General features: G+C 37.8%; 2 protein-coding genes across 2 annotated transcripts in view; both read left to right on the top strand.

The window, feature by feature from the left end:
• Positions 1 to 8,305, top strand: part of LOC150102064 (protein phosphatase 1E-like) — a 127,343-nt gene extending 119,038 nt beyond the window's left edge. Inside the window, exon 3 of the mRNA XM_090399961.1 lies at positions 8,073 to 8,305. Coding sequence (XP_090256087.1) covers positions 8,073 to 8,305 — 233 coding nt within the window. The remainder of the gene's footprint in view (positions 1 to 8,072) is intronic.
• An 11,607-nt stretch (positions 8,306 to 19,912) lies between these two features.
• Positions 19,913 to 24,520, top strand: part of LOC150102063 (uncharacterized) — a 93,445-nt gene continuing 88,837 nt past the window's right edge. Inside the window, exon 1 of the mRNA XM_090399982.1 lies at positions 19,913 to 20,112. Within this exon, the coding sequence (XP_090256108.1) occupies positions 19,930 to 20,112 (183 nt within the window). The 5' untranslated portion in view covers positions 19,913 to 19,929. The remainder of the gene's footprint in view (positions 20,113 to 24,520) is intronic.

Below are 24,520 nucleotides of genomic sequence, written 5' to 3'. Positions count from 1 at the left end.
GCAGATTGGTTAACAGGAGAAAGAGGGGGTGATATGATAGAGATCTATAAACTTTTGAATGGGTGTTGTAGTATTTCAAATGATGAAATCTTTCGTTATATGGAAGGTGGGGAGAGAACAGTGGGGGCATCCATGGAAGTTAAGGTTGTTCTCAGTCAAGAAAGGGGTAAAAGGTAGGTTTTTCTCCCAGAGAGTAGTGAGTGGAATAATTTGCCCTTAGAGTGCATCTAGTCTAGTGTAAATGAATATAAGGGAAGGTAATTTACAGCCTCCATTGATGAGTCCTTGATTCCCTGGAGGTCTCGGATAATATAATTTTGTATTTGTTATAACTTAACCACGATCCTTTGTTAAAATGTGACGAATGATAGTATGTAATGCTGTTAACCCATGTTCATATATGGCAATTTCGAAAGACATGCGAAGTATGATGTAATCACGTTCAGATGTCAGTACATGACCATATATGGAAGACATGCATGCATGCGTACAATGGAAGTCTGGGCCTTTATAAGCCGAATTGTCAAGGACTTTGTCTTGGGTTTCTCGATCTTTTCTTACCTGGGTCTGCCACCATGAAGTATTATGCTGATCGTTGGAGCATCTTACTAGGAAGGAGCTACACAGTGCCACCATATTAAGGGTCCTATAGGGCATAGAATAATAGACTCAAAGAAGAAAATTTGTGGGAGATAAAGAATGAACCAGCTGAAAGAAAAGGAGCACTTTTGTGTGAACAAAAGATTCATGTAAAATAAAAAGATAGTGCCGAACGAGAATTGCAAGTACTTGTATTTCAGAGTAAGAATGTACGTCTAGTGTCTGTTCATGGATAGAATAAGATTGTAAGTTAACGTTGAAGTAGGTTACTCAAGGCATGCCCTATTTTTAAGTTTGAGTATATATGACTAACAGAATATTTAAATTGTGATTTAGCTTTAAAGGTAGAACTAAGTTTGAATTAGGAAGAATTGACAATAACAAAAGACTGTAAATGATGCCTTTTGTTTTGATTAAATGGTTTGTGAATGTGCTTTGCAAAAACATGATTGTGAAACACATTTGACTGATTCTGTCAATGCATTATATGCCAAATGTTTCGAACCTTCATAAGATTAAGTGATCAAATGAAGCCACGACTAATTTAAAGGAAAAGATTATTATTATTATTATTATTACGGGTATCTCCATGGAGTCAGTAGACTCATCACGGGAGACCCAAACTAGCAAAACAATATCTGTCATATCTCTTCTTGAATTCATTTACAGATGAAGAGCTCACAACAAAGTCAGGCAATGAATTCCACTCATTCACCACCCTCCAGGCAAAAAACCTTGTTCTGACACCTTTGTTAACCACACTCTTCTTTAATTTCCAGAGATGACCTCTTGTTCTTCCATCACTATCACACAGCTGAAACATTTCCCCTGCATCAATCCTATAAAAACCTTTTAGTAATTTGAATGTTTCTATCATATCCCCTCTTCTTCGCCTATCAGCCAATCTCTGCAATCCACAAGCTCTCAATCTATCAATGTAGGGAGCATTTTTTATATCACTCACCAACTTGGTCACTCTTCTCTGAACCCTCTCCACAGCCTCCTCATCTCCAAGGAATCCAGGTGACCAGACCTGAGCACAGTAATCCAAATGTGGAAGTATCAATGCTTTATAAAGGGGAATAATAACCTCTTTATCTCTGGATGTCAGTGTGTTCCTCAACAACCAAGTAATCCTATGTGCAATCTTGGACACCTTAGCAATGTGTCCTCTGAACTTCATCTCCTTATCTACCAATACCCCTAAGTCCCTAGCCTCATCAATCTCTTGGAGTACCTTTCCATCTATGTAGTACACAGCTGGTAATCTTTTAATCCCAAAATGCAAGACTTTACACTTTTCCACATTGAACTGACATCCATTTTCTTTTGCCCATTTTTACCAGCTTATTTAAAACCTCCTGCAAACTTTCAACATCAGCTTGATTTTTTATTGCACTACACAACTTTGCATCATCAGCAAACAACTGAATATCTCCCTTTAAGCCGTTTCCTATATCATTTATATACAAATTAAACAACATTGGCCCAAGCACAGAGCCCTGAGGCACACCACTGGTCACCTGCCTCATTCTGGACTCGGCTCCTCCATACACCACCTTATGGTATCTCTCCCTGAGCCATTCTCCTATCCATATCACCAATTTAATATCCATTCCCATCTGCTCCAATTTGCGTAACAGTGTTCTATGGGGTATCCTGTCAAAAGCCTTAGCAAAATCCAGAAGTACCACTGTGTAGCCAGTTCCTTTGTCCAACTCTGATGTTATTCTATTATGGATAGTTAATAGATTGCTAAGGCAGGATCTACCTTTAACAAAACCATGTTGGCCTCTATAGAGTATCATATCCTGATCCACCCATTCTTGAATTTTGTCTTTAACCAACTTTTCCAATACTTTTACCACTACTCCTGAGATGGTGATTGGTCTGTAATTCAATACTGCAGTTTTAGAGCCACCCTTATGCAAAGGAACCACTTTGCCTAACTTCCACTCCCTAGGGACCATACCAGAGTTCAAACTTAAATTAAATATCCAGGTAAGAGGGGTTGACAATTCATTTGCACATTCATGCAACACCCGAGCTGATATTCCATATAAGCCTACCGCAGTGTTTGCATTTAAGTTTTGCAATATATTTAATACCTCTGATTCTTTAGCTTCAATTCTCACATTAGGTATTGCTATAGGTATAGAGATATCCTCACTTGGGTGATAGACTTTTGAGAAGTGATCACTCAGTAACTCGACTATTACATCTGATTTTGTCACCTCAATACCATCAGCACCCACTAAGGTTATCCTTCCGAAGTCATTCTTCCTCTTACTTGCCACATAGCGGAAGAACTCTTTGGGATTACCCTTGATCTCTTTGGCTAAGGTCTTCTCATAATCTAATTTAGCTTTTCTTACTATGCTGGTAACCTTCCTAGCTTGAGCCTTGTACTGCTCATGGGTGTCCTGATCGCCCTTCTCCTTGTAAATTCTCCATAACATTTTCTTTTTTTGTAGTTCAAGCTTGATACTACTGCTCATCCATCTAATGCCTGCCTTGTTTGACCTCCTGACCATGGGGACACAATCTGATATTGCTTTCCTCAGATACCCACTGATTTTATCCCAAGCACTGCTAACATCTTTCCCTTGCAATATGTTCTGCCATGGGATGGCTGCAAGCTCACTCCGAAGCTTGTTATAATTGCCTAACCTGTAGTTTCGTACATACCCCTTCTTAATAGAAAAATCCACAGATTTTGCAACCTCCCAAGTCAATACCACATGATCGCTTTCACCAACTGGAGGTAACGAGGTCACCTTACTTATGCATATAACCTCTGAACCAATAACCAGGTCCAACACTCTCACACCACGTGTCCCTTCAGTTACGTGCTGTTTCAAGTAATTATCTCGTAGCAGATGTATGAACTCCATTTCCTTTTTGCTACGTGATATTTCCTCCTTCCAATTGATATCACCATAATTAAAATCCCCCATAATAATCACTAAGCCTTCACTCATTGCACTAAGTTGCTGATGCATGAATTCAATATCTCCCCCTGTACTCCCTGGCCTATAGCAGCATCCAACTGTATATTTGGTTGCGTTGGTCACTATTTCGCACCAGACTGCCTCAAATGAACTCTCATTCACATGTCTATCATCATGATATACTACTTTCTTTGGCTGCAACACATCAGCTATCATCAACAGTACTCCTCCTCCTGTTCTATCTTCTCTATCCTCCCTGAAAATACTGTACCCATCACATTCAATTCCAGTGACCACATCTTCTGCTGACAGCCAAGTTTCACTATGCCTACAACTTTTGGTGAGATTTCACTGACTAATGCCAAAAATTCTTCTCTCTTATTTCTAATGCTTCTAGCATTGGTATACAAAAATTGCAGATTCCCTCTAGATCTTGTACTGGCTTTAGAACTGATATATAAGTCACTAACTACCGTAGTCCTATGCCGATTTTTTTTTTCCTCTCTTCTGCAATTTATTCTGCCTATAAGGATCAATAAATACACAATCAGTGCTAAAGTTTCTCTCTCTTACACTCAACCTTTTCAATATTAGTTTCCCTGCCCAATAACTTCAACCTGTTCAGAAAACAATAACTTCTTCAATCTCTTATGTCCTTCCATGTTAAGATGCAGTCCATCTCTGGCATACAACTGCCTTTTTCCTTCAAACACACTCCAAACATCAACAAACTCCAGACCTCTTTTTCTGCACATTCTTGCAATCATATCATTCATTATAATTGCTCGTCTACTTAACTCGTAATTGTCAAAACGAGGCAGCACACACACTATTCTCCCATTGACACTTTTCCTCTTCACAATATCTAATAATGTTCTTAAATCTTTTCCTACCCGATTTATACTACCTCTCAGGTCATTCGTACCCACCATAACTATCATCTTGTCTGTTTCATGCCCTCTCTTTATTGCTAAAGCCACTCTTTCTATTGTACCATCAGCCAAGCACTCCTCATGCATACCACTCTCCATACCCTTAATCATAGAATCACCATATATTTTACCACTATTAACTTCATTCAAGTTCACACTCATGGACTCATTCTCTACACTATTCAGCATGACTCTCCCAGCTTCATTACTCAACTCTCTATTACTTACCCCCCCACTCTCACTACATCTCATTTCTTCTTGGCCACTTGTGGTTTTATTATGTTGACTCCCAATCACTCCCATACTATTTATTACTGAATCATTCACCAAAGACTCACCCATATGTAATCCTGTTCTAGTTACTTCAGCTAAAGTAATCTCTATAGTCCTAATTTCTCTGTTTAACACATTAAACTCAGCTTTAACTTCCAGTATCTCCTTACCGATCACTTCCACTTCCTCATGAAGAAGATGAAGGTCATTTTTCATTTTCATAAACTCCTGCCGAAGTTCTTTCATAAACTCCCGCCGAAGATTGACATAAGCAAGGGAGGGAAAAACTATCTGCTTTGTCTTTAGTTTAAAAAATGTTATAATCTCACACTCAATACATAGTCTAACTGGCACACTCAAAAAAACAAAAATTTGTTAGACTATAGAGCGTGAGAACATAAGATCTAGTAGAAATAAATAAATGACAGCAGTCATTAGTTAAGGCAGTCATCCATTTCATGAAGTTTGAGTTAAGAACAAAAAAGACTAAGGAAGGTATGTATAATTTAACAAAAATTTAAACAGTAAGCAGTGAAATAGCATTCTTATGTTGCATCCTTCACAAGACAAAACGGGAACTAGACTGACTGGAGAAATGATTGTGTGGTACAGCAGGCAGGAAAATGACAGTAAATTTGGAAATTATATAAGGACTAGAAACTGGAAATAAAAAGGCATTGTATGGAGATTTGAATAAGAGGTTTATTTAATGGTCAAGTGATGAAAGCAAGTTTCCCATGTGTAAAAATCAAGGATGTTAGCGAAGCTGTTAATTTGCAGATGGGAGAACTGAAACAGATTGTTATGGCAGAAAGAAATGATTTGAAAGGGGAGGAATATGCAATGAGAGAAGATATAAAAAAAAGTTGTTGAAAGAAGTGAAAATAAAAAATGAAGCCTTGGTATGCTAAAACAGAATTGAGAAGGGCCATGATTGTTAATGAGAAGATTGTGCAGGAGAAATGATGTGCAGTTTATTGTTGTATGGAATGAATTTGATGGACACCTATAACTAATAAACACCTAGATCAAAAGTGATATTAAAGCAACTGCTATAACCACAAGAAAGAACATATCTAAAAACCTTTTAATCCCATGTTTCATCAAATTGTGATCATTTCTTATTTTTCTTTTATGTTAGGATATACAAGAAGACATGTCAGAAGTTTTGAAAAAATTCTAACTTTTCATCTCACCCTTGTACGTTCAAATTGTTAGAGTTTGAAGAAAGTGTTTAGTGAGTTTTAAAAGTGGAAATCAGGAAAACTAGAAATTGGTGGTTGGGGAATTGCAATCAAGTGTCTGGTCATCCTTGTGATAAATGAGCATATATACTCAGCATGAATAATCTGTGATTATTCACAGATTTCCTGTTTGAATGGGTTAGTGATGATATTATACAAGGGTAATCATGGGTACAATAAGATGTCAAAATGCATGTACATGAATGCTAGAAGTATCAAAGTTTTTGGCATTGGTCAGCTCAACTTGGTCAAATTATAGGCATCAGTGTCACCTGGTTGAAGGGTATATTTTCAAGGAGAGTAGAGGGAATAGGACAAGTAGTGGGCTATTGTTGATAGCTATACAATTATAACCAACAAATTTAGCAATAGTTGATAAAGATGTAGGTATTTTGCAGGATAATTTAAATCAATTATCTTGCAGAATAAATGCATTGTGTGCAAAGGATAATGATTATCAATCTAATGTTGCTAAATGTAAGGTTATGCACCTCAGATTGAGAAAGTTGCACACAGTGTATCGTATTGATGGTACTAGATTGCAGGAAATTGAGGCTAGGAACTTGGATAATGGTGGACAGAATTGAAGTTTGGTGGGCATGTTGCAAAATTTGGTAAAATAGCTCAGAGGATCACTTGAATGTTGCAAAGGAACTAACAAAGATAGAGAAGTTATCCTTCTTTAAGGCTGTGATTCAGCTGCCACTGTGTGCAGATCTGTGTTTCTTGGGTACTAGGAGGTGGTAGAGATTCAGAAATGAGTGACTAAGCTGGTGACAGGTCTGCGAAATGTTTTCTATGAGGATAGGTTGAAGGTGAGAGTTTCAAATTTTTTTTTGTTGTAGCTTTGATAGGCAGAAAAGAGGAGACATGATAGAAACTTTAAGTCATTAAAGGGGTTTTATAAAAATTGGTGCAAAGGAAAGTTTTCAATGTCTGACAAATAGTCGGAGAACTAGGAGTCATCCATGGAAATTGTGTAAGAGAGTGGTTGGTAAGGTTGTGTAGACTAGATTTGCATGGAGAGTAGTGAATAAGTGGAATAGATTGCTATAATTAGTTGAAGTTCCTGACAGTGAATGAATTTATGGAGAGGCATGATGTGTTTTGTGTGTACAATAGTTTGGGTCTCCCATGAGTCTCTGGACTCCATGGAGATACTATATTATAATAACCTCCCATCATGGGCTGACTTATGCAGCTGGGTTGAATTTGTCTGTAATGAGCGTTCAGACAGATTTCTGTCTGAATGCTCATTACAGACAAAATGTGGATTAAGTAAGATGAGAAGATTAAAAGTTTCATATTACATTATTGAACTGGACTACAAGGAATTGAGGCTGTGCATTTTGGAGGAGTGGTGGTGGAGAGGAAATCCAAGTTCATAAGGCATACTGCAAAAATGACCAAAATAAAGAGGATCACTTGAATGCTGAACAGTGATAAGTAGAGATAAATTATTCCTCTCTAAGGCTTTGATATGACCACATCTAGGTTACCTAGCACAAATTTGGTCATTTGCCAATGGTGAAGTGTTGAGAACAGACTGCTAAAATGGCAACTGGTCTGGAGTGATTACTTTGAGAATAGGCTGAAGGTTTAAAGGTTATAAAGTTTAATTGATAGGCAGAAAAGATGGATGACAAACATATTACTACCAAGGTTTTATAAAGTAGATACTGAAAAAAATTTCCATACATGATAGGAGAAAACAATTCCCCGTGGAAGTTCTGTAAGAGTATGGTCAACAAGGATGTCAGGCTAGATGTTTGCTTCTATAGGGAAGAATTGAGTGGAATGGGTTAATTATGTAGGAATAATTTAGTGTTGGTCTCCTGCAATGAGTCTGGATTCCAGGAAGGTTTCTGTGTAATGTCTTGAGGGACTTAGGTGCATATGTTTTGCATAATATAACCAGTGAGTACTTCTCTACAGTGCATTATTCAGTTTTTAGGACTTCTAAGCATCTTTAATTGATGAATAAAATATTTGGAAATTTATTTTATTCTAATTTAATGTAATTTATTAGTGGTTATCTTTATTCCTACTAATGAGAATTTTATCTCCTTCAGTATTAGAGCCACATCATTTGTATATGGAAACCCTCAATAGCTTGCATGATTTATGTGACCACTGGAGAGATTACCCAGCTTTATCAGAATTTCATTGCTCTCCTTTTCCCTATACAGCATCAGTAAGTGCAATAAAAAATATAAGAAGGAAAATGGAGGACAGACATGTTGTATTACATGATTTGAATATTCTATTTGGATTGCAAGTAAGTATTATATATAAAATGTTCTAATATTATCATTTGCCTTTATTTACCAATGGCAAACATTTTGGTTACTAAAAATCTTAAATATTTCTACCATGTAGTTATCCACAGTCTGATAGATCATGAAATTACAAAATAAATTCTGCAATTTATTATGTAATTTCATCTATATACTATATATACATATAGTATGTATAGATGATTTATCACATCAGAATCAAAACAAAATCTGTTAAAGAATTGTGCTAGTTTTTTCTTAATATGACTGTCTCCCAGATCTTCGGCAAGTTAATACAGCCATATTTGTTGAGATTTGGAGTGGAGTGTGTTTTACACACTACAAAAATCAGACATGGGCAGGAATAGCAGATGAACTGTGGCTACTCAGTAGGAGAGCTAAAGGGAAATATTATTTTGGAAGTTTTTTCCCCACTTGGTTAGACTATAATAAATTTAGTTTAATCCTTTATCCAAGTGTAAGCAAACAAAGTTTGCCCCTGAAGGGCAAATTCAAGACTGAGGCAATTCGTGGTAAAGGTAGACCAAGCTCTCATCACTCCTTGTCTGAGTATCTCCCATAATGCAAAGCACATCTCCTTGTAGACATGTATAATGCTATGCATTAAAAGGAAGGGCCACTACCCAGACTGGTTTCGACCTTTACTGAGGTGTCGTCGATAAGAGTTGTCAAAAGGTGTCTCACCTTATTAAATTACTCTGGATTTAGAGAAAGATGTTGGAAGTTTTTTTTACACTTGGTTAGGTTATAATAAATTTAGTTTAATCCTTTATCCAAGTGTAAGCAAACAAAGTTTGCACCTGAAGTTTACCATGAGTTGCCTCAGTCCTGAAGATTCTTCAGGTGCAAACTTTCTTTGCTTATACTTGGATAAAGGATAAAACTAAATTTATTATGGAAATATTATATAACACCTCCAGGGAGTTCAAAGACTCGAGGGAGGGTACCTACTCTACAACTGCCTCCAACAACTGCAACTATCTTCATCTACATCAGTGCCATCTACTGCTGCCACCACTAGTATTTTCACAGACAATAGCAAACATCCGTGCCCACGGTGGGATTCAAACCTGCATTCTTTTGGCTAGAGAGCAGATATGTTAACCACTTGGTCAACCAGGCTGGCAATAATATTAAATTGCTTTAAGATCTGTGGTGCGATATGGGGATAGTGAATAGAAAATGTTCATTGGAGCATTTCTGTAAGCCAAGGGAATGAATGCATGATATTCGTTAGGGATGCACAGAATGTTTGGTTTGGCTCTGGTATTATTATTACACCTGCCATGGAGTCAACAGACTCATTGTGGGAGGTTCATTCAACTGACAACATATTTATCATACAGAATCTTAAAATCCTTAACACTCCATGCATTAACACATCCTTGTAATATGTTCCATTCACTGACAATTCTCCATGTAAAACTACTCCTCACACTCCTCTTAACCAGTTTTTTTACATAACTTCCAGGAATGACCTCTGGTTCTTCCTCTCTCACCTTCTACTCATTTTATAATCCCCTCTAGATTAATCTGATAAAATCCTCCAACCTAAATGTCTATCATATCACATCTCTTCCTCCTATCCATCAAACTCTGTAATCCACATTGTCTTTGTCACTTGCCTCTGGATCCTCTCCAATGTCTACATCATAATGAAAAACCAGGTGAGCAGATTTGAGCACAATAGTACAAGTGTGGTCTCACAACCACTTCCTTATCCTTACATGTTAAAGTATTTCTTATCATAGCAGCACTACAATGTGTGGCCTTTGCAACATTAGCAATATGCCCTCTAAACTTCAGTGTGTCGACCATCACTCCCAAATCTCTAATCTCATCCACTTCCTACAGTACAGCACCAATATAATACACAGCCTTATTTCTGCACTCCAAAATGCAACACCTTGCACTTATTGATATTAAAACTATAACTTCACTATTTTGTCCAAGTAAAAAGTCTATTCAAATCTTTCTGAAGGGAATTAACATCAGCAATGCTACTTATAATTCTTCCTAACTTTGCATCATCAGCAAATAACTGAAGATCCCCAGTCAGTCCACATGATATCATTTACAAACAAGTTAGACAGCAGGGGTCCAAGAACAGAACCCTGGGGCATGACACTGGTTCCCCCCCCCCCCTTTTTTTTTTTTTTTTTTTCAGACACTTCTCCATCATACACAACCTGGTATTGTTCAGAGGCAATCTCTGATCCATCTAACCAATATGCTATCTATTCCCATCCTCTGCAGCTTATGCACCAACTGATGTGGCAACCTATCAAACACTTCTGCAAAGTCTAAGAATATAGTTGTATATGATTTTACATTATCTAACACACTTATCACCTTATCATAAAATGCAAGTAAATTACTAAACCAGGACCTACCTTTGCATATCCATGCTGACATCATAAAGAATGCCATGTCCATCAACCCAATTCTGTATTCTATTCCTTACCAATCTCTCCAACACCTTGACCACAACTGCAGTTATACAGACTGGCCTATAATTGAAAACTTCAGTCTTAGAACCATGCTTGTGAAGTGGTACTATTTTGCCTTTCCACTCCTTAGGAACCCTACCCACTACAAGACTTAAATAACCAGGTCAAGGGCATAGCCAACTGTGGCGCACGTTCCTTAAGAATACGTGGTGATATGTCATCCATTTCCTCAGCCTTATTCACATTCTGACCCAACCAACATCTGATACACCTCTATTTCAAATTAAAGATACCAAGAAATTATATATATTATATAGAGGTGCTTAAGGATCAAAGCTGTATAACTGAGAGGAGACCTCCACATAGCCTTTAAAGGAATGCAGAGAACTGACCAGGGCTTCTGACCTAATGTCCAATCCTCACCTTCTCGTGGTGCACCCTGTTGAGTATCTACCTGGATACTGAATGAATAAGGATGGGCTAGCAATCTGGGATTTAGCCGACCAAATTGTATTCTTATTGGCTTAAACCAAAATACAAAATGATGGTACAACATAACAACATTTCATGCTGGCTGGGGTGTCACCTGGTTAAACAAGGTCCCCGTTGTTTTTGCCAGGGAACCAGGGTGAACAGCGAAAAGTCAGCTACTGGAACAAATCTGAAAACGCACCCCAACTCAACATCATCAGAGTTAAAGATTGGTACTATCAACATAAGAAGCCTGAATGGCAAAGAAATGGAGCTAGCTGAGGAATTAGTAAGTACCAGAGCGACATAATAAGGGTGACTGAAACGAAAATGACAAAAACTGGCAAGGTCTTTCTGAGCAATAAATACACAATGTTATATTCAGGCAATGACAATCAAGGAAAAGGAGTAGCCATAGTTGTTTATTATTTTAACAGTATAATAATAGATTTGGAGTGTGTAAAACACACTCCAAATCTCAACAAATATGGCTGTATTAACTTGCCGAAGATCTGGGAGACAGTCATATTAAAAAAAAAACTAGCACTTTTCTAGGACTCTAGTAATATATGATAGCATTTTTTTTTTTTTTTTTTTTTTTTTTTTTTTTTTTTTTTTCAGATAGAGGTGCCCAAATCAGGACTCTAGTCTTTGTGTTGCTGCTACAATTTTGGTTAAGTACACCATGTTGTTTTAGTCTCGCGCATTGTGACAAACAGTGTTTTTGTGCTCTGAAGATGCTGGTTATAATACCAGCGAAATATCAGCATCAAGTCAATAAATTAATTATTTACTTAGTTTCTGTGTTCTATTATACCGTTAAAATAATAAACAACATGTTCGACGAACACAAGTCTGTCCACACGAGTAGCCATAGTATTCAACACTAAATTCGAGGTTAATCTTCTTGAATCGCAGGCAGTCTCAAGTAGAGTGATCTGATCTAATATCAGAATGGGGAACTGGACAATGAGACTTGTTTGTGCTTATAGTCCCACAGAAGGTTCTAATAAGGTAGAAGTGGAGGAATTTTTTGAGGCTTTAGAGAAAGCAACTGACACAATGAAAAAGGAAAAGTTGGTCCTTGTTGGGGATCTAAATAAAATAGGAAATGATTGTCAGACATACATAAATATTTTAGGAAAATTTTTGGAGAAAAGAGCAAATCTAATAATAATGGCATATGCTTATTGGATATCTGCTCAGGAAATGGACTGGTTATTACTAACACCATGCTCCAACATAAAAAATGTGCACAAATTCACAAGGGGAGAAGTGGGAAGGAATAAGAAAAGTCTCATTGACTATGTTATTGTTGATAGTGATGTTTTCTCCCTGGTGCAGGACACCAGAGTATACAGAAGATTTGAAATTGGAAGTGATCACTATTTAGTCTTGAGTGGGATAAAATTGAATTTCATATTGAAAAGAATAACATGTAAGAAAGTTTTAAAGCAAATAAAAGTTGAGCAGCTCTCAGATGTGAACTGTAGACTAAAATACACAAAGATTATTGAAGAAAAAATGAAAGAGTTTGAGAACAAGAACCAAACCTTGGAGATTCAGTTGCAAGCCTTGAAGAAAACCCTGATTGATTCAGCCAGAAAGGCATGTGATGAGGTTGTCTGCAAGGATAGAAAAATCAGAACTCCATGGTGGACACAAGAAGTTAAAGAGGCAGTGAAGGAAAAGAAGAAAGAATATCAAAAGTTCCTGGCAAATAAGTTGGCTTCTGCTCTTTGAGAATACAGAGACAAATGTAAGAAAGCTAAACAAAAGTCATGGGAGGACTTCGGCAAGAACATAGAAAATAAATATCAAGAAGGTGGCAAAATATTCTGGAGGTTGTTGAAGAAGCTCAGAAATGTAGGAAAGAGTGCTGTTAAAGATGATAAAGGTGACATGAAAACGAAGAGAAAAATATATCCTTGAAGTATGGAGTAATCATGAATATCTTTGAAAAATTGCTACATGAAACAAGCAGTGAGCGCACAGTGATTAAAAAAAAAAAAAAAAAAAAAAAAAAAAAAAAAAATCACTCAACAGGCATATAGTCAGGAATATATATCCATACTTGAAGTAGAAAAAGCCATCAAAGGCTTGAAATGTGGAAAGGCAGCAGGAGTAGATGATATTTGACCAGAAATGCTTAAGTATGGAGGTATAAAAGTCTTACAGTGGCTGCACTGCATAGTTCAGAAGGGGTGGATAGAGGGACAAATTCCTGATGATTGTAGTAGAGCTCTCATAGTACTCTTATATAAAAAGGGAAATAAAACTGAATGTGAGAATTACAGAGGTATTTCCCTACGAGTGTTCTTGGTAAGATATATGCAAGTATACTTGAGAAGAATTGTGGAAGAAAAGCTTGATGAAGAACAAGCTGAATTCAGGCCAAATAGATGCTGTTAAGATCAGATCTTCACTTTATGACAAATAGTTGAGAAATCATGGGAATATAACAAAGATCTCTATTTAAGTTTTGTTGATCTGGAAAAGGCATGACAAGATGCCAAGAGAGAAGCTATTTAATACACTACGGTTATATGGTGTCATTATATCAAGCAATATTTAGTCTATTTGAGTTGTAAGTCAGCAGTTAGAATTGAAGGAAGTACAGGAAGATGGTTTAATGTTAAATCTGGTGCAAGACAAGGATGTACATTATCCCCTCCATTATTCATTATCTATATGGATCACATTATGAAGGAAAGTGGTATTAAACATGATATCAAAATTGGGGATGTTAATGTTATCTCTTCACTTTATGCGGATGATATTAATACTCCTAATAAATACCCTATAAGTCTTCAAGATTCCCTGACTAAATTGAATAACTGTTGTAATAGATATGGTATGAAGGTCAGTAATAAAAAGGCAAAGACAATGAAAATGGGCAGAATTGTTGAAAATGTCAACTGCGTTGTGAACAGAGAATCTGTGGAACATTTCACCTACTTAGGCATGATTTTTAGTGAAGATGGTAAATTAAATATGGAAATACACAACAGAATCAACAAAGCTGGTATGGTAGAAAGTCAATTGAGTAAATTCATATGGAATAAGAGAGAATTTAGTCAGAACACTAAATTAGCAGTATACAAGACGGTGTTCAAACCAGTTTTAACTTATGGATCCGAGAGCTAGGTCAGAAGTAAAACACTTGACCAAAGACTAGAGACCACATATGAGAATCCTGAGAAAGATTAGAGGCATGAACAGATGGCATCAATGGCAACATCATATTAAAAGCAAGGATATTAGGAAAGAACTGGACATTGTCAGCATCCAGAAATGTGTTAGCAGGGCTAATCTCAGGTGGTATGGTCACTTAAACAGAATAGGCAAGAAAAGATTAGCAAAACAAGTGTTCTCTGCCAGGTTGACAGGAAAACGACCCAGAGGAAGACCAAGATATAGGTTAATTGATACGATACAAAGTGCCTTAGATCAGTGCTTCCCAAACTTCTGGATATCAGGGCCTCCTTTGGAAAAATTTAAATATTTCACGCCCCCCCCCTAAAAAAAATCGTAATATAGACATATATTATTATATTTTTTATATTTATATTCAATACAAAACATACACAGTGAATATTGCAAAAATCAAATGCAAATATTACATTTCTAACATCTTACATACACATTTGACATGGCACATTATCTCATTTTTATATAGATTGAGATATTGTTATTATACATTTGCAGTACAAGCACATGAAACGTAAAATGATTAGTAATAAAGAAAGAATTAAAAACTTAAAAGGAGTTTAATAATTTAATGTGATGGATGTGTTTCAATATTGCTATAACAATATCAGATGAAATATTTGAAACTGCAATTCTTAGATTTCTGCTTTGAAATGAAACTTATATGAATAAGCATATATTTACTAATATTCATTAATCTCCAAAATATGCAAGAAGCAAAATTTGTGAACCAACACCAATGTGTTTTTTTTTTTTTCCATTAAAATATAAAAAGTAACAAAAAAAAAAAAAAGAAATAATAAAAATTAAATATGTTTCTTTTAAGATAAAAAAAATCTTCTTAGTCTTAAAACATTTAAAATTTGTTTTCATTATTTCACAGCCCCTCAACAAAACCTATGGCCCTCAAGGGGGCCGTGGCCCACAGTTTGGGAAGTGCTGCCTTAGATGACAGAAATATAAGATCTGATAATATTGGAGTCTTGACAAGTAACAGACTGATTTGGAGGAAAATTGTAGATAGGAAGTTAGTAATGATGTAAATTTTTCATGTAGTACTATCATATCCTGTACACCCCTTGAGAGTACATGGCAGGAATTTGAGAAATTATTATTATTATTCCTGATACCTCCAAGGAGTCCGAAGACTCATCGTGGGAGGACATCTACAACTGTCTCTACAACCTAACCTCTACTACGAATCATCTCCATCAACGCCATCTACCGCCCAACACCACCACAACTAGTAATTTTTTTCTGTAAATTGCGTGTGTTCTGAAGGGCCGATTTGTATGTATGCGGAATGAAAAACCCGAGTTTCCATGAGAAAAAACCCTGCTACCTCCTTATGAGATTTGCTAACTCACCTTCGATTGAAATCGACCAGATAAAGATTCTTCCCATCGCGACAAGAGTCGAAATTATATACTAGGTTAATACTTTATCCAAGTGTAAGCAAACAAAGTTTGCAGTCTGAAGTATTTTCAGGACTGGGGCAACTCATGGTAAAGGTAGTATGACTTCACATCACTTGCCTTTAGTATCTCATAATGCAAAGCACATCTCCTTGCAGACATGTATAATGCTATGCATTATGGGAAGGGTCACTGCCCAGACCAGTTTCAACATCATACATCTCTGCAAGGAGATGTGCTTTGCATTATGGGATACTAAGGCAAGTGATGTAAAGTCATATCTTTACCACGAGTTGCCCCATTCCTGAAAATACTTCAGGACTTTATTTGCTTAAACTTGGATAAAGGATTAAACCAAGTATGTAATTTCTTGGTATCTTTAATTTATAGTATAACAAAGTGAAAAAAAGTTCCAACTTTTCTCTAATCCAGAGTAATTTAATAATAAGGTGTGACACCTTTTGGCAACTCTTATAGGAAAATAAGACTAATGCATTATTACAACCTTAGTATCACCTCAGGGTCTGGCTCCTACTGAAGAGACTTCAATAATGGTCAAAAACTGGTCTGGGCAGTGACCCTTCCCATAATGCATAGCATTATACATGTCTGCAAGGAGATGTGCTTTGCATTATGAGATACTAAGGCAAGCGATGCGAAATCATATCACCTTTACCACGAGTTGCCCCAGTCCTGAAAATATTTCAGGCTCAAACTTTGCTTACACTTCGATAAAGGATCAAACCAAATACAGCTAATTCTTTTTACACAACTTTTTTTTTTTTTACACAATTTTTACACAATTCTATTTTTGCACAGTATGTTTCGATTTTACATGGTTCAAATGGCACTTACTTTTAAAATTTTTTTTAGTTTCAGTTCTGTTAAATAGGACATTTCCATTATAATTATCATTTAGAGAGGTGATTATCATTGTTGAAAGGTGGTTACAGGGTTGACACTGGGGAATTCTTACGCTTGGTTGAACAGTGGGAAGGAGTGATGACAAGAGGCCATCCCTGGAAGTTACGAAATGAAACTGTTTGCAAGAGGGTGAGGGTGGTTGAATGGATGGAATGCATTGTCTGATGGAGTGGTGAGAGCGGAGAACGGTAAATGAGTTTAAGGAGTGGTATGATAAGACTTCGTGTTTCTCGGGGGCGAGGGAACCTTCCCTTGATGAGTCTTGATAGACTTTGTGTTTCTTAGGAAGGGCCTCCCATGATCAGTCTTTTGACTCCATGGAGGCCTGAATAATAATAATAATTTCCTAGAATGGTACATATGTACACAAACTTGAATTTTGGGGACCTCCCTCGATGTTTTAAATATCAGGGATTACTCTAAGCCACAGAATATAGAAAACTTTGGCAACAACAAAAAAAAAATCAATTTTGTAGTTATGATTCCCCAAAGTGAAGCCGACAGATGTCCTTTATATTCACTTGTTGTTGGTTTCTGGAAGCAGAAGGGTGCTATGCTGATTCCTCGAAGTTAATTTGGTCCATTACGGGAGGCCCGCTTCAATAAAGCTGCTTGGATGGAGTTGAGCTGTTTGCTAAAACAGCTTTATAAACAGTCTTTATACCATTTTCTCTAATCGATGTCATCCCACCTTTTTTTTTTTTTTTTTTTTTTTTTTTTTTTTTTTTTTTTGCTGCTCATACATCACTTTTGCTACCCTCAAGTCACACCTGCCTTGCCTGGTCTTTGTAATCCTCATGGAATTGGTTATTACCACTTCTCTTATGTTGCCGCCATAATGCCCTTTTTTTTTTTTTGGGGTGGGGGGGGGGGGGGGTGGGGGGGGGGGGGGGTGGGGGGGGGGGGGGGTGGGGGGGGGGGGGGGTGGGGGGGGGGGGGGGTGGGGGGGGGGGGGGGTGGGGGGGGGGGGGGGTGGGGGGGGGGGGGGGTGGGGGGGGGGGGGGGTGGGGGGGGGGGGGGGTGGGGGGGGGGGGGGGTGGGGGGGGGGGGGGGTGGGGGGGGGGGGGGGTGGGGGGGGGGGGGGGTGGGGGGGGGGGGGGGTGGGGGGGGGGGGGGGTGGGGGGGGGGGGGGGTGGGGGGGGGGGGGGGTGGGGGGGGGGGGGGGTGGGGGGGGGGGGGGGTGGGGGGGGGGGGGGGTGGGGGGGGGGGGGGGTGGGGGGGGGGGGGGGTGGGGGGGGGGGGGGGTGGGGGGGGGGGGGGGTGGGGGGGGGGGGGGGTGGGGGGGGGGGGGGGTGGGGGGGGGGGGGGGTGGGGGGGGGGGGGGGTGGGGGGGGGGGGGGGTGGGGGGGGGGGGGGGTTCAAGGAGAGTAGAGGGAATAGGACAAGTAGTGGGCTATTGTTGATAGCTATACAATTATAACCAACAAATTTAGCAATAGTTGATAAAGATGTAGGTATTTTGCAGGATAATTTAAATCAATTATCTTGCAGAATAAATGCATTGTGTGCAAAGGATAATGATTATCAATCTAATGTTGCTAAATGTAAGGTTATGCACCTCAGATTGAGAAAGTTGCACACAGTGTATCGTATTGATGGTACTAGATTGCAGGAAATTGAGGCTAGGAACTTGGATAATGGTGGACAGAATTGAAGTTTGGTGGGCATGTTGCAAAATTTGGTAAAATAGCTCAGAGGATCACTTGAATGTTGCAAAGGAACTAACAAAGATAGAGAAGTTATCCTTCTTTAAGGCTGTGATTCAGCTGCCACTGTGTGCAGATCTGTGTTTCTTGGGTACTAGGAGGTGGTAGAGATTCAGAAATGAGTGACTAAGCTGGTGACAGGTCTGCGAAATGTTTTCTATGAGGATAGGTTGAAGGTGAGAGTTTCAAATTTTTTTTTGTTGTAGCTTTGATAGGCAGAAAAGAGGAGACATGATAGAAACTTTAAGTCATTAAAGGGGTTTTATAAAAATTGGTGCAAAGGAAAGTTTTCAATGTCTGACAAATAGTCGGAGAACTAGGAGTCATCCATGGAAATTGTGTAAGAGAGTGGTTGGTAAGGTTGTGTAGACTAGATTTGCATGGAGAGTAGTGAATAAGTGGAATAGATTGCTATAATTAGTTGAAGTTCCTGACAGTGAATGAATTTATGGAGAGGCATGATGTGTTTTGTGTGTACAATAGTTTGGGTCTCCCATGAGTCTCTGGACTCCATGGAGATACTATATTATAATAACCTCCCATCATGGGCTGACTTATGCAGCTGGGTTGAATTTGTCTGTAATGAGCGTTCAGACAGATTTCTGTCTGAATGCTCATTACAGACAAAATGTGGATTAAGTAAGATGAGAAGATTAAAAGTTTCATATTACATTATTGAACTGGACTACAAGGAATTGAGGCTGTGCATTTTGGAGGAGTGGTGGTGGAGAGGAAATCCAAGTTCATAAGGCATACTGCAAAAATGACCAAAATAAAGAGGATCACTTGAATGCTGAACAGTGATAAGTAGAGATAAATTATTCCTCTCTAAGGCTTTGATATGACCACATCTAGGTTACCTAGCACAAATTTGGTCATTTGCCAATGGTGAAGTGTTGAGAACAGACTGCTAAAATGGCAACTGGTCTGGAGTGATTACTTTGAGAATAGGCTGAAGGTTTAAAGGTTATAAAGTTTAATTGATAGGCAGAAAAGATGGATGACAAACATATTACTACCAAGGTTTTATAAAGTAGATACTGAAAAAAATTTCCATACATGATAGGAGAAAACAATTCCCCGTGGAAGTTCTGTAAGAGTATGGTCAACAAGGATGTCAGGCTAGATGTTTGCTTCTATAGGGAAGAATTGAGTGGAATGGGTTAATTATGTAGGAATAATTTAGTGTTGGTCTCCTGCAATGAGTCTGGATTCCAGGAAGGTTTCTGTGTAATGTCTTGAGGGACTTAGGTGCATATGTTTTGCATAATATAACCAGTGAGTACTTCTCTACAGTGCATTATTCAGTTTTTAGGACTTCTAAGCATCTTTAATTGATGAATAAAATATTTGGAAATTTATTTTATTCTAATTTAATGTAATTTATTAGTGGTTATCTTTATTCCTACTAATGAGAATTTTATCTCCTTCAGTATTAGAGCCACATCATTTGTATATGGAAACCCTCAATAGCTTGCATGATTTATGTGACCACTGGAGAGATTACCCAGCTTTATCAGAATTTCATTGCTCTCCTTTTCCCTATACAGCATCAGTAAGTGCAATAAAAAATATAAGAAGGAAAATGGAGGACAGACATGTTGTATTACATGATTTGAATATTCTATTTGGATTGCAAGTAAGTATTATATATAAAATGTTCTAATATTATCATTTGCCTTTATTTACCAATGGCAAACATTTTGGTTACTAAAAATCTTAAATATTTCTACCATGTAGTTATCCACAGTCTGATAGATCATGAAATTACAAAATAAATTCTGCAATTTATTATGTAATTTCATCTATATACTATATATACATATAGTATGTATAGATGATTTATCACATCAGAATCAAAACAAAATCTGTTAAAGAATTGTGCTAGTTTTTTCTTAATATGACTGTCTCCCAGATCTTCGGCAAGTTAATACAGCCATATTTGTTGAGATTTGGAGTGGAGTGTGTTTTACACACTACAAAAATCAGACATGGGCAGGAATAGCAGATGAACTGTGGCTACTCAGTAGGAGAGCTAAAGGGAAATATTATTTTGGAAGTTTTTTCCCCACTTGGTTAGACTATAATAAATTTAGTTTAATCCTTTATCCAAGTGTAAGCAAACAAAGTTTGCCCCTGAAGGGCAAATTCAAGACTGAGGCAATTCGTGGTAAAGGTAGACCAAGCTCTCATCACTCCTTGTCTGAGTATCTCCCATAATGCAAAGCACATCTCCTTGTAGACATGTATAATGCTATGCATTAAAAGGAAGGGCCACTACCCAGACTGGTTTCGACCTTTACTGAGGTGTCGTCGATAAGAGTTGTCAAAAGGTGTCTCACCTTATTAAATTACTCTGGATTTAGAGAAAGATGTTGGAAGTTTTTTTTACACTTGGTTAGGTTATAATAAATTTAGTTTAATCCTTTATCCAAGTGTAAGCAAACAAAGTTTGCACCTGAAGTTTACCATGAGTTGCCTCAGTCCTGAAGATTCTTCAGGTGCAAACTTTCTTTGCTTATACTTGGATAAAGGATAAAACTAAATTTATTATGGAAATATTATATAACACCTCCAGGGAGTTCAAAGACTCGAGGGAGGGTACCTACTCTACAACTGCCTCCAACAACTGCAACTATCTTCATCTACATCAGTGCCATCTACTGCTGCCACCACTAGTATTTTCACAGACAATAGCAAACATCCGTGCCCACGGTGGGATTCAAACCTGCATTCTTTTGGCTAGAGAGCAGATATGTTAACCACTTGGTCAACCAGGCTGGCAATAATATTAAATTGCTTTAAGATCTGTGGTGCGATATGGGGATAGTGAATAGAAAATGTTCATTGGAGCATTTCTGTAAGCCAAGGGAATGAATGCATGATATTCGTTAGGGATGCACAGAATGTTTGGTTTGGCTCTGGTATTATTATTACACCTGCCATGGAGTCAACAGACTCATTGTGGGAGGTTCATTCAACTGACAACATATTTATCATACAGAATCTTAAAATCCTTAACACTCCATGCATTAACACATCCTTGTAATATGTTCCATTCACTGACAATTCTCCATGTAAAACTACTCCTCACACTCCTCTTAACCAGTTTTTTTACATAACTTCCAGGAATGACCTCTGGTTCTTCCTCTCTCACCTTCTACTCATTTTATAATCCCCTCTAGATTAATCTGATAAAATCCTCCAACCTAAATGTCTATCATATCACATCTCTTCCTCCTATCCATCAAACTCTGTAATCCACATTGTCTTTGTCACTTGCCTCTGGATCCTCTCCAATGTCTACATCATAATGAAAAACCAGGTGAGCAGATTTGAGCACAATAGTACAAGTGTGGTCTCACAACCACTTCCTTATCCTTACATGTTAAAGTATTTCTTATCATAGCAGCACTACAATGTGTGGCCTTTGCAACATTAGCAATATGCCCTCTAAACTTCAGTGTGTCGACCATCACTCCCAAATCTCTAATCTCATCCACTTCCTACAGTACAGCACCAATATAATACACAGCCTTATTTCTGCACTCCAAAATGCAACACCTTGCACTTATTGATATTAAAACTATAACTTCACTATTTTGTCCAAGTAAAAAGTCTATTCAAATCTTTCTGAAGGGAATTAACATCAGCAATGCTACTTATAATTCTTCCTAACTTTGCATCATCAGCAAATAACTGAAGATCCCCAGTCAGTCCACATGATATCATTTACAAACAAGTTAGACAGCAGGGGTCCAAGAACAGAACCCTGGGGCATGACACTGGTTCCCCCCCCCCCCTTTTTTTTTTTTTTTTTTTTCAGACACTTCTCCATCATACACAACCTGGTATTGTTCAGAGGCAATCTCTGATCCATCTAACCAATATGCTATCTATTCCCATCCTCTGCAGCTTATGCACCAACTGATGTGGCAACCTATCAAACACTTCTGCAAAGTCTAAGAATATAGTTGTATATGATTTTACATTATCTAACACACTTATCACCTTATCATAAAATGCAAGTAAATTACTAAACCAGGACCTACCTTTGCATATCCATGCTGACATCATAAAGAATGCCATGTCCATCAACCCAATTCTGTATTCTATTCCTTACCAATCTCTCCAACACCTTGACCACAACTGCAGTTATACAGACTGGCCTATAATTGAAAACTTCAGTCTTAGAACCATGCTTGTGAAGTGGTACTATTTTGCCTTTCCACTCCTTAGGAACCCTACCCACTACAAGACTTAAATAACCAGGTCAAGGGCATAGCCAACTGTGGCGCACGTTCCTTAAGAATACGTGGTGATATGTCATCCATTTCCTCAGCCTTATTCACATTCTGACCCAACCAACATCTGATACACCTCTATTTCAAATTAAAGATACCAAGAAATTATATATATTATATAGAGGTGCTTAAGGATCAAAGCTGTATAACTGAGAGGAGACCTCCACATAGCCTTTAAAGGAATGCAGAGAACTGACCAGGGCTTCTGACCTAATGTCCAATCCTCACCTTCTCGTGGTGCACCCTGTTGAGTATCTACCTGGATACTGAATGAATAAGGATGGGCTAGCAATCTGGGATTTAGCCGACCAAATTGTATTCTTATTGGCTTAAACCAAAATACAAAATGATGGTACAACATAACAACATTTCATGCTGGCTGGGGTGTCACCTGGTTAAACAAGGTCCCCGTTGTTTTTGCCAGGGAACCAGGGTGAACAGCGAAAAGTCAGCTACTGGAACAAATCTGAAAACGCACCCCAACTCAACATCATCAGAGTTAAAGATTGGTACTATCAACATAAGAAGCCTGAATGGCAAAGAAATGGAGCTAGCTGAGGAATTAGTAAGTACCAGAGCGACATAATAAGGGTGACTGAAACGAAAATGACAAAAACTGGCAAGGTCTTTCTGAGCAATAAATACACAATGTTATATTCAGGCAATGACAATCAAGGAAAAGGAGTAGCCATAGTTGTTTATTATTTTAACAGTATAATAATAGATTTGGAGTGTGTAAAACACACTCCAAATCTCAACAAATATGGCTGTATTAACTTGCCGAAGATCTGGGAGACAGTCATATTAAAAAAAAAACTAGCACTTTTCTAGGACTCTAGTAATATATGATAGCATTTTTTTTTTTTTTTTTTTTTTTTTTTTTTTTTTTTTTTCAGATAGAGGTGCCCAAATCAGGACTCTAGTCTTTGTGTTGCTGCTACAATTTTGGTTAAGTACACCATGTTGTTTTAGTCTCGCGCATTGTGACAAACAGTGTTTTTGTGCTCTGAAGATGCTGGTTATAATACCAGCGAAATATCAGCATCAAGTCAATAAATTAATTATTTACTTAGTTTCTGTGTTCTATTATACCGTTAAAATAATAAACAACATGTTCGACGAACACAAGTCTGTCCACACGAGTAGCCATAGTATTCAACACTAAATTCGAGGTTAATCTTCTTGAATCGCAGGCAGTCTCAAGTAGAGTGATCTGATCTAATATCAGAATGGGGAACTGGACAATGAGACTTGTTTGTGCTTATAGTCCCACAGAAGGTTCTAATAAGGTAGAAGTGGAGGAATTTTTTGAGGCTTTAGAGAAAGCAACTGACACAATGAAAAAGGAAAAGTTGGTCCTTGTTGGGGATCTAAATAAAATAGGAAATGATTGTCAGACATACATAAATATTTTAGGAAAATTTTTGGAGAAAAGAGCAAATCTAATAATAATGGCATATGCTTATTGGATATCTGCTCAGGAAATGGACTGGTTATTACTAACACCATGCTCCAACATAAAAAATGTGCACAAATTCACAAGGGGAGAAGTGGGAAGGAATAAGAAAAGTCTCATTGACTATGTTATTGTTGATAGTGATGTTTTCTCCCTGGTGCAGGACACCAGAGTATACAGAAGATTTGAAATTGGAAGTGATCACTATTTAGTCTTGAGTGGGATAAAATTGAATTTCATATTGAAAAGAATAACATGTAAGAAAGTTTTAAAGCAAATAAAAGTTG

The sequence above is a fragment of the Typopeltis vanoorti genome, chromosome 11 (genome assembly GCF_054136105.1).
Source record: "Typopeltis vanoorti isolate ZY-2024b chromosome 11, IOZ_Tvanoo_1.0, whole genome shotgun sequence".
In the NCBI taxonomy this organism is placed as follows: domain Eukaryota; kingdom Metazoa; phylum Arthropoda; class Arachnida; order Uropygi; family Thelyphonidae; genus Typopeltis; species Typopeltis vanoorti.
Note: the sequence above shows the minus strand (reverse complement) of the source record. Positions and strands in the feature narration are given on the sequence as shown.